Source organism: Chrysochloris asiatica, unplaced genomic scaffold, assembly GCF_000296735.1.
Source record: "Chrysochloris asiatica unplaced genomic scaffold, ChrAsi1.0 scaffold00597, whole genome shotgun sequence".
In the NCBI taxonomy this organism is placed as follows: domain Eukaryota; kingdom Metazoa; phylum Chordata; class Mammalia; order Afrosoricida; family Chrysochloridae; genus Chrysochloris; species Chrysochloris asiatica.
Window position 1 is genome coordinate 1,975 of NW_006409115.1, and position 11,846 is coordinate 13,820.

The 11,846-nt window shown below is 34.5% G+C and overlaps 2 protein-coding genes across 2 annotated transcripts in view; both read left to right on the forward strand.

Moving 5' to 3' along the window:
• Positions 1 to 2,655, forward strand: part of LOC102823585 (olfactory receptor 5W2-like) — a 3,989-nt gene extending 1,334 nt beyond the window's left edge. Inside the window, exons 2-3 of the mRNA XM_006877775.1 lie at positions 675 to 711; positions 2,540 to 2,655. Coding sequence (XP_006877837.1) covers positions 675 to 711; positions 2,540 to 2,655 — 153 coding nt within the window. The remainder of the gene's footprint in view (positions 1 to 674; positions 712 to 2,539) is intronic.
• Positions 2,656 to 5,457: 2,802 nt separating this feature from the next.
• LOC102822448 (olfactory receptor 5W2-like) lies at positions 5,458 to 6,390 on the forward strand. Its single transcript, XM_006877772.1, has one exon. The coding sequence runs from the start codon at positions 5,458 to 5,460 to the stop codon at positions 6,388 to 6,390; it is 933 nt and encodes a 310-aa protein (XP_006877834.1).
• Positions 6,391 to 11,846: the final 5,456 nt, after the last annotated feature.

The window sequence follows — 11,846 nt, forward strand, 5'->3', positions numbered from 1 at the left end:
GTAAATATCCAACTTAAATTATGTAATCATTCAAACAATTCAGGAAAAACTATAAACATCATGAGGTGAAAAAATAAGGTGCTTTCATTCAGTACAAAATGTCTAAATCTACAGTACAAAGAAGAAACACTACTTTGTAATAAGGACATGTATTTTATGATTTGAACGATGAACCGTGATCCCAAGTGGGAGAGAGGAAATTTGAGGGATTGACAGTTAGTGATCATGAGCTGGTTCTGACTATGCCTTTTTAAAATAAATGGAGACTCAAACTATTAGATACTTAAGAACAAAGAGAATTAATTTGCGTTGTAATTCTTAACTTTTCCCTCCTTCTTTCTAGAAAGATTTCCTTCCTCACCCAAAATCAAGCATGGACAAATTCCCCTAGTCCTGATTCTCTAGCCACATTCTCCTCAAGGCATCATTTAACTAGCACTCTATTCATAATCCAGGCTATTCCCTAAAATGATGAGCATTTTATGATAAAAATGAGTGTTTAGTTCCTTTTATAACAAATAACTGTCAAGTGTCCATGATACACAATACAAAAACAAATATATAAAAATCTCATACTTGACAGCATTTTTTGAGTGATGTTTACATATTGGTCAAAACATAATTAACTGAGAGGATACTATATGCATTGAATATATTGTTTTACTTCTTTTTAGAAAGTTCATAATAGTCATACAGTTGTTATTATAAGAGGTAATGAGTACTCGGTGGCACTTCAGGATAAGCACTGGACTGCGAACTGGAAAGTCAGCAGTTTAAACCCACCAGTCACTCTTTGGAAATCCTATAGTGGGTTGATGTGAGTCAGAAACGACTCAATGACACTTAACAACAACCACAACAAAAACACAAGAGGTAATGGATCTATAAAGATATGCTTATCAATTACTTAGAAGTTAGAGTTTCCATTTGTATCATTTTTGAAGTTCACCTACTTCCTCTGACTTAGTTTTAATTTTTTGATGTAAAAAAAAAACAAAACAAGGCAAAAAAAATTTTTTTTCAGCTTTTTCTGATAACATATATGTAGTCCTATATTTGAAGGCTTACACAAAACTCAAAAATACTCTTTAATTATCCATTAATAAAAATTGTAGAAGCTAAAAGCAAGTGAATGTCTTAGGCTATATAGCTATTATTGTAAAATGTCATTTAATTAAAATATTTTATAATTCTGGTAAATATGCTATACACTTGTAGCTCTCCAAGTGGCATTTCTTTAGGGGATACTATGACATATTTATGAAAGGTAAGATTATGGGAGAAAGTATAGAGGGAACGATTGCTTTGAAAAAGGTTTTAAGGTTTACTCTTGCACCATATTTTCTCAACTAAACCACACTCTTTTGGAGATTGCACTTATGAGCATCAGGTTGGCATCAAAGTTTAGTGCAGATATATTCATCCTTTGGAAAGTTATTCAGCTTATCAACTTTTTAAAATAAAAAATATTCCAACCAAGATTCTGATGTTAGTAGGGATAATAAAAAGGATGTTATACTACATGGTCTGGAGGGACAATTCTGTTTTGGTAGGAAATGTCTGGTTTTGTTTTATTAGAATTTAATCAGACAGAAATTGACATCCCAGAACACAGGGAAGCACTTGAGGAGAAAACTAGTGGTAAAGAAATCAGAAGAAGGTGACCAAGATAGGCTTGACCTCCGTTAATGTGCACCAGAGAAGTAGAAAACGGTAATTAAGGTCTCGTGCAACACAAAGGCAACAGCTTTGTGAGTTTCTCTAGTGGACAAGTATTAACAGTTACGTTGTTTGAGCTTTGTCTCCACAATATTCTTCCTAATCATACACAAGTATATTAGCATTGGAATCATCTGATAAAATAATCAAATATGAAAATTCATTAAATGTATCAACTAACCAGCACTTTGCACAACATCAAGGATAATTTGCGTGGAATAACAGCAGGGATGAATGTACTCCTCTGTACATTCTAGTCATATGAGACCAAAGCTGCTGCTTTAGCACAAAAGGAAATCTCAGAAGACATGGAAAGAGCAGGAAAGAAGGAGAAAGGGAAATAGAGAATAAGTGGGAAGTGTTGTCTATATTGATGAGATTATAAGCAAAGTTATGAAACAAAGTGGGTACAAATTGTTGGAGGTAAAGTAATTAGCTCTATGAAATTTCACCCAATCACCCAATCCAAAGTTAAAAAATAAAATAATAATGAAGGAGAATTACTTTTATTAATGAGTCCACTTGTATTATAGCTGTTGTTGTTAAGTGCTGTCGAGTTGTTCCAGATTCATAGAGACCCTGTATACAATTTCTGAGGAGGAGCAAGTGGCTTGAACTGCCGACCTTGAGAGTTTACAGTCCAGTGCTTATCCTATAGTGCCACACAGGAGTTTTGTATTATAATATGGTCTATAATTTTTAAAATCTATTTTCAACCTTAGTTTTAAAATACAAATACAATAAAGTTTCAAGTGATTATCAAAGAAAGTTATTTTGGAGTAGATTTGGGATTTTTGTTAGTTTGTTTTTAACACTGTAGTCAGGGATAAGTTGAGAGCAATTGCTCTGGAATCTGATAAACTTCATTTTTATGAGATGCCAGAAGTTTATCACCTCTGGAGCTCACCTCCCACATCTATAGAATTAGGTTGTTAAAGACAATTCAGGATGCACAAAATAATTGTACTTCTGAGAAATCTGTACCTGGACCAAGAGGCAGTTGTTCAAACAGAGTATGGGAACATTAAATGTTTTAAAATCGGGAAAGGTGTGAGACAGGGTTGTGTTCTTTCACTACACTTGTTCAATATGTATACTGAGCAAATAATACGAGAAGTTGGGTTCTATGAAGGAAAACGTGGGGTCAGGATTGGAGGAAGACATATTAACAACATGAGATATGCAGATGATACAACCTTGCTTGCTGAAAGTGAAGAGGACTTAAAATATTTACTGATGAAGATCAAAGATTACAACTCAATGTAAAGTAAACAAAAATCCTCACCACTGGACCAATAAACAGCATTCTTATCAATGGAGAAGAGATTGAAGTTGTCAAGGACTTCATTCTTCTTGGATCAACTATCAACACTCTCGGAAGCAGCAGTCAAGAGATCAGACGATGAATTGCATTGGTCAAATCTGCTGCACAGGAACTTTTTAAAGTATTGAAGAACAGAGATGTTAGCTTGAGGACTAAGGTGCACCTGACCCAAGCCATGGTATTTTCAATAACCTCATATGGATGTGAAAGCTGGATGGTGAATAAGGAAGATTGTAGAAGAATTGATGCCTTTGAGTTGTGGTGTTGGAGGAGAATACTGAAAGTGCCATGGACTGCCAAAAGAACCAATAGATCTGTTTTCGAAGAATTGCAACCAGAGTGCTCCTTGGAGGCCAAGATGGCTAGGCTTCGTCTCTCATACTTTGGACACATTGTCCGGAGAGAACAGTCGCTGGAGAAGGATGTCATGCTGAGTAAAGTGGAGGGTCAGAGAAAAAGAGGAAGACCCCCAACAAGATGGATCAGCCAGGTGGCATCATTGATGGTGTCAAATGTGGCGGTGGTAGTGAGGTTGGCCCAGGATTGGACATTGTTTCGTTCAGCTGTGCATTGGGTCGCTATGAGTTGGTTCTGACTCAATGGCACCTGACAACAACAACAATATCATTTAAAGGCTGTTTATTTCTATTTCTTGTCATTATCCAATAAACAGCCATACAATATTTAAGAACAAATATTTAGTTATCTATTAATTTTTACAATGATTGCTCTGTAAAAATATATTAACAGGAAAAAAAATACATATATTAACAGGAAAAAAAAATACTTTAAGACACAACCATTGAATGAATAATGGAAAATCTATATTAGATATGTGATTTTCTTAGATGAGTATATAGATTCAGGGTAACCATAAGATACAGCAATAAACTCAATTCTATTGCTTCCTGGTCATTATTCACTTTGAATAACAATGTTAACCTTTGATGAAGCTGTTGCAGTATTCACATGGGGGGAAATCAAGAAGCAGAAATCTAATTAATCACGTATTTGCATAACACGGGAAAGTGAGGGCAGAGGCTTTGGGGATTTAATCCCAAATGTCACTAAAGAAAAATAAAATGTGGTTTGCCTAGTGTTAACCTATCCAAAATCAGAACCAAAAGACATGCTCATCTCAGGTAGGATTCTGAATTGCCAAATTAAAAGAATATGTTTATTGGTTTGTTTTTGTGTTTAATGAGCATTCAAATATTAAAGAACCTATCATGAATTGTTTTATACCAATTCAATTAAACAAATTATACAGTCTAAGAATCAAATCATAATATTTAATGGTTGAACATGTGTAAATTTGGCTGACCTTAATTGTCTGAGTAAAGTAGATAGTTCATTAACTTATATTTTATCTAGAATTCTTTACTGGTCAACTGATATCACTATAGATGTGACTTAAAATTTGGTCTAGTATTACTTCAATTTGATTAAAGTATCACATTAAAATACCAATATCTATAAATGAAAGTTAATATTGGCAGTATATGATAAAGTTTAATTAAAGAATGAAATAAAAATCAGACTACCATTCACATTTTGATACTTATATACCTACACAGGTATTTGCATAGATACACATAGAAAGTGAATCCTTTAGAATTCCGAGACATTTTATATTCTTCTTCCAATTTTCATCTTTTAGAAAAAAATTACATTTAAAATATTCAATAAAATACACATGAATGCATTAAATATTGTTTGTCCCAATTTGTATAATATTTCTTTTGTGACAGTAGGCTTATCCTTTGGAGCCTGGTTAGTCATATAACATATAAATGCTTTACAAAGAACAGATGAAATTTGATAGAAATGATTAATAGAACATGCTCCATTCATTTTTAGTTATTCAGGTAACATTGAAGACATCATAGATCAAAATTGCAATATTATCATTTGTATCTATTAGTTTATATGCAATGCCATTGATTAGTGCTGAATCATTAATAATACAGTCACTTTCTTTGTGTGTGAAATAGGATGTGTATTATTAGACATCAAATATGTAAGCCTGTATCTTTGGTTTTGTCTCTCTAACTTTTTATTATTATTATTGCTTTTAATTTTCTGAACATGGAATGAGTTTTAGGTTCATTTAAATGGGCTGTCTGAGAAAAGAAAATGGAGGCCAATACAAATGTCAAATTAATAACACAAACAGATTCAGAATCAGTTTCTGAACATCTTGTACTGGACAATTTTTCCCCAATAACATAGCATTGCTTCTTTATCAGTTATATTTATCTCTGGACAATGAAGTTTCTGAGCTTAAAGAAGACACTTTACAGATAGAAATTGTTCTTTCATAGATAATAGTTTGTGGGTGTCCAAAAGTGCTATATCCTGATCTATCTTTTTTCTCAATCATTTTCTTTAGCAGTTTAGAACACCAAGGAAGAATGGAGGGAGAAAATTGCTCCTACTTGATTGAATTCAAGCTCTTGGGAATTACTAATAACCCTGAGATTAAGACAATCATATTCATCATGTTTCTGATAGTGTATTTCATTATTCTTGTAGCAAATCTTGGAATGATCATTTTAATTAGAACAGATTCTCAGCTTCAAACACCAATGTATTTCTTCCTCAGTCATCTCTCTTTCTGTGATCTCTGCTACTCTACAGCAATTGGACCTAAGATGCTAGTGGACCTCTTTTCCAGGAACAAATCAATTCCCTTCATTGGTTGTGCTATGCAATTCTTCACCTTTTGTATCTTTGCAGATTCTGAATGTCTCCTGCTGGCAGTGATGGCCTTTGATAGGTACAAGGCCATTAGCAACCCCTTGCTTTATACAGTCAACATGTCCAACAAAGTGTGTTCTATGCTTATGGCAGGGGTTTACCTGATTGGCATGGTTGATGCTTTGGTACATACAACATTAACTTTCCGCTTGTGTTTTTGTGGCTCAAATGAAATCAATCACTTCTTCTGTGATTTACCTCCACTTTACCTTCTTTCCTGCTCTAATATTCAAGTCAATGAGCTGGCATTATTCACTGTTTTTGGCTTCATTGAACTAAGTACCATTTCTGGAGTTCTTGTGTCTTACTGTTACATCATCTTCTCAGTCTTAAAGATCAACTCTACGGAAGGAAGGTTCAAAGCTTTCTCCACCTGCACCTCCCACTTAACTGTTGTTGCAATTTTCCAGGGGACTATGCTCTTTATGTATTTCCGCCCAAGTTCTTCCTATTCTCTAGATCAAGACAAAATGACCTCATTGTTCTATACTCTTGTCATTCCCATGTTAAACCCTCTTATTTACAGTCTAAGAAACAAGGATGTGAAAGAGGCTTTGGAAAAGCTGAAAAATAAAATGCTATTTTAAACAGTTTTGCACATAGTGAGACAATTACTTTTTCTGAAATCATATAGAATAACACAGTGTTTTGTAAAATACTTATTAATGCAAATCCCCAGATGTACAAATCTGTTTTGTTTTTTTTTAATGTGCTTTACTTTCTTATGTGTTCAATTTAAACAGTACTCTTTAATTTTAGGAATGTTCTTATCTCCTTAATATGTGGAAAATTTATTTGATTATTGTTTCTTTCATGCATTATCTATAGTATAGTAGGAGATATTGAATGTTTATTTAGTATCTAGTGTAATTCTGATTCTTTGTATTGTATGGTCAATCCAGTAATATCTATGCTAATGAATTCTATCTTGTTCTTATCAAGTGTCATCGAGTCAGTTCTTACCCATAGTGACCTTGTTTCAAAGGAGCAACCAGTGAGATACAACCACCAACCGTGAGGTTCAATTTGAATTTGTAGTCCAGCATTAACTCATAGTGCCACACCAGGATTCTAATGAATGCTATAATTGAGTGTAAATGTGTTTGTTTTTGCTAAGTGTCATCAAGTGAATTTGAGTTGAACTCATAGCAGCCCTTTAAATATTTGAGGAAACAGAAATTCTCATCTGTCTCCCATGAAGCAGCTGGTGGACCCGAATTGCTGAATTTGTGGATCACAGTCCAGTGCTAATCATAAGGAATGCCTTCTGAACTTTATAGATTTCAATGGAGGCTATTCTGAGAAACAACAACTTCACATTTTATAATGGTTTATAAATGTTTGTGCTTTTGTAGCAATACTTTTTACTTATCCCCTCATACATACATTTAGATTATAAATTGACTTAAAACACACTATCACCAGATCCCCTTTATTAGTTTAAAGAATTCTCCTCACTACTTTATGGGAAACTCCAGTTTACCAATACTACATAATGTTCTGTATCCACTGTCCTGTTAATCATTGCCGCTCAATGATTAACACTATCTGGACAACATATTGTTAAAGGAAACACTTATGGATCTTTAGTACTTTTACCCTACTACATTAGTAATGATTTTTTTTTCCCCCTCACTTTTTTTCCTTTTGACTTCAGACTCAGAAGCTGCACTGAGAGATAGGCTGTTACAAAGGCTCTTGAGTTTGTTCCAAAAACTTCATAAAAATTATAAAACATCATGAAGTGAAAAAGCATGGTGATTTTATTCAATATAAAAATTTCTGGATCTACTGTGCAAAGAAGAAAGTCTTTTTTGAAATGGGTACATTTAATTTCTGATCTACGTAATGAAATGAGATACATAAGGCAGAGAGAAAAGTTCTCTATATGGAGGGATTGGCAATTAGCAATCATGAGATTTATATGACTATGACATTTTAGAAGAAATGAAGCTCCAAACTATTAGATATTTAAGACCAAACGAGTACATACTTGGACTGTAATCCTTAACTGTTACCTGTTAGCTTCCTTTAGATAGATTTACTTTCTTTCTTCTCCTTTCCTCAAATCAGATCTGGACAAATTCCCTTAGTCCTTGTTCATAAGCCACCCTCTCCTTAAAGCATCCTTTACCTATGACTCTGTTCATAATCCATGCCTATACTCTGAGATGCTGAGCATGTTGTGATGAAGATGATGAGTGTTTCTTCCCTACTAGAACAAGTACATGCAGTGTGTCCATGACCCAGGATGTGAAAAGAAATATTTAGAAATCAATAAACTTGTTTTAGGGATATTCATATGTTGATTGAAACAAAATTAACTGAGGCAAAATGATATGCCCTGAATATATTTTTTTAGTTCTTCTAGGAAAGTCCATAATTGTCATATGATTGTTGCTATAAGAGGTAATATATTTATAAAGTATGCATATTAATTACTTAGAAATTAAAGAGCATACACTTGGGTTATATTTTGAAGTTCTCCTACTTCTTATGGCTTAGATCTATTTCTTTGATGCTCACAAACTAAGGAAACCAAACAAAAAAACATTTTTGTTCAGCTTGTTCAGAAAACAGGAATATAGTTCTATATTTGAAGGGCCATGCAAAACATAAGAACACTCTTAGTTACCCATTACAAATTATTGTAGAATCTAAAAGCCAGTGAATAGAATAGGCAAAATAGCTGCCATTACAGAACATTCATTTTTGAAAACACTTCACAATTCTGATAAATTCCAAGAGTACTTGCACTTTTTCTAATAATATTTATTTTAAGTAAACTGTCACAAGTTTGGGGATGCTAAGATTGTTGGGAAAAGTGTATGAAGAGGGAGTGCTTTGAAAAAGGTTTTGGGGCTTGCTCCCCTATATTTTCTCAGTTAATCCACATCTGTTGGAAATGGTAACTATGGACACCAATATGGCATCAGAGTACAATTTGCATATATTAATATCCTTTGGATGATTGTTTAGCTTATCCAGTTTTTTAATAAGAATATAGCCACCTAGGCTCAGATATAAATTGGGAGAATGGAAAAGATATTACACCACATAATCTGGAGGGACAGTCATGTTGATAGGAAAAGTCTGGGTATGGTTTTATTAGTATGTGTTATTGTTGTGAAGTGCCGTCGAGTCGGGTCTGACCCACAATGACCCTATATAGAGTTTCCTAGGAGAAGCTGGTGGGTTTGAACCACTGACCTTGTGGTTCAAACTGACACTGCAGTCTAGAGCATTATCCTTCAGTGCCACATCAGGACTCCTATTAGTATGTAGCTAGATGGAGTTTGGCATCCCAGGAGATAAGGAAGCACTTCAGGGGAATATCAGTGGAAAAGAAATCAGAAGAAGGGGATGAAGAATGACTTCACCTCCTCCTAATGTGAACCAGAGAATTAGATAATAGAAATAAAACTCTTGAGTGACAAAACAAATCTTGGCTTCTTAACATTTTCTGATGCACAAGTGTGAGCAGTTAGGTTGTTTGAGCTTTGTCTCAACAATTTCTCTCTTAAGAGTTCATTTGATATTTAGCATTGGAATCACCACATAAAATAACAATGAAATATGAGAAATCATTGAAATGACTCAACCAAGCAGGGCTTTGTCCAACATCAAAAATAATTTGAGTGCAGTAACAGCAGGGAGGAATGTTGTTGCTGTTAAGTGTCCTTGAGTCGATTCTGACACATAGCAATCCTATATAGAGTTTCTAAAGAGCAACTGGTAAGCTTGAACCATCACCTTGCAGTTTACAAGATATTGCAGTCTGACTCATTAGCCCACAGTGCCACACCAGGACACCAGGGATGAATGTAATTCTCAGGAAATTCTATCATATGAGGCCAAAGGGGCAGCTTTTTACCCCCAAAAAGAAGCCTCAGAAGGGCCAGGAAAGAAGGAGAAATGGAAATGGTGAATCCACAGAATAGGAAGGTAGGGTACTCTTATAGTGAGGGGATTATAACCAAAGTCATAAAAAAAAATGTGTATAAATGGTTAGACAGAAAACTAATTCACTCTAGAAACTTTCACCCAAACAACAAAACAAAGTAAAATAAACTAAATAAATAAAAGAAGAATTCTCTATTTTAATGAGTGTACTTTGTATTGTAGTATGGACTATTGTTTTTAGGTATTTCTAAACTTGGTTTTAAAATAAAAACACTTAAGCATTTCAAGTGATTATCAAAGAATTATTTTAAGGAGCGTTTTTTTTTTTTTTTTTTAATTTAATCTGTAGTTAAGAACCAATTTAAAGCAATTCTTTGAAGTTAAATAAACGTAATATTGTGAGAATCTAAATCTTTATTTATCACCCCTGGAACTATCTTTCCACATTTATAGAATGATATTGTTAAAGACAACTCAGGATTCACAGAATAATACATAAAACAACTAATAATATTGTTAAGTGCTGTAGAGTAATTGTGACTCAGCTCTTCCCATAAGCAGCCTAAGGTAATCTCACAAAATGGTTTGCTACTTACTTGTCCCAGAAAACACCACAAAATCATGCAAATCCAGAGGTTAAAATCTCCAGGTCAATTTTAAGAACACCCATGAGACTGGCTAGGCCATCGAGGGTATACATATCTGGAAAGCCACCAAATATCTTAAAGATGTCACTTTGAAGAACCAATGTGTACCATTCCAGTGTTACAATGGTGGTGTTGATAGGTGTGCCCAGGCCAAACAGTGGGGCTGGACACAGCGTTCGTGACCAAAGAGAGCACTGAATTTTTGTTGTACATGCTTAGAAATGCAGAGAACAAAGCCGAACTTAAGGGTGTAGATGTGTATTCTTTGGTTATTGAGCCATTCAGGAGAACAAAGTTCCCAAGATGCACCACCGAATTTACAGAGCTCACGGTCAGATCAACTTCTACATGAGCATCCCCTGCCACATTGAGATAATCCTCACTGAAAAGGAAAAAATTGTTCCTAAACCAGAAGAGGAGGTTGCACAGAAGAAAATATGTCTCAGGAGAAACAAAAACTTCTGGCTTGGGAGTAAATTAAGCTTAAAATAAAATGTTGATAAAGTGAAAAAAAAAATTAATATATAAAACCACTTGACATTTAGTAAGAACCCTATGTGTGGCATTGTGGGTTAATGCACCAGACTGCAAAGCCATTTGAACTGCGAGGTTGGTGGTTCAAGCTCACCAGCGTCTCTTGGAAACCCTGTACAGGGTCACTATGGGTCAGAACCAACTCAGCGACACTTAACAACAATAACATAGTTTTACACCTGAAAATCCTTTCCAGAATGAAAAGAAACTTTACCACAAATTTATAGAAGGAACAGGAGAGAGATACTTTCATAATTCCAAACAAGAGAAAGATGTGATGTAACTCTGGGACCTGATGAATAAGTTCTATAAAGCCTACTAAGATGGTAGACTCAAGTTTCTTTATACTCAAGTTTATTTGATCCATTGATACCTATTAGGGTAACAGAAAGGATGGTGAAACACAAAATCATGCTCCCAATACCTAAGAAATTTCAATGAAATGCCATGAATAATACCACACAAAAGTTTATTTTAAGGGGTTCTTTAAAAAATGCAGGAGCCAGCCTGCAAGAGGAGGTCTCTGGAGGTAGATGGGGAATGAATGCAGCAAAGGACTCAAGATGGTCAATCAAGAGTAACTTTATTACCTACAATACAGCTTTTAAGTACAATCTTTGGAAGGAGGCCTATCTGGGCACCATAACAAAGCTAAGGTTGTTATTACTAGATAATAGTTAGGCACACATATTTTCTTCTGATTTTATATTACTCCCTTAGTAATCTGGTCAGTGTGTTTTGCTCCCATAATCTTTGGCATGCAAGGTTTTCCTTGAGGTTCTTACAAAGGCATTAATGTTCTTGAGAACTACCTCAGAGTGGGTTTCACACACGTCATGTTCTTCCTACAAAAAAGCATCTTGGAATAATATACATTACAAACATTGGCCAATTAAACATTTTTTCAACTATAGGTGAGTGATACCAACTGAATTCATTATATTTTACAATCATCAACA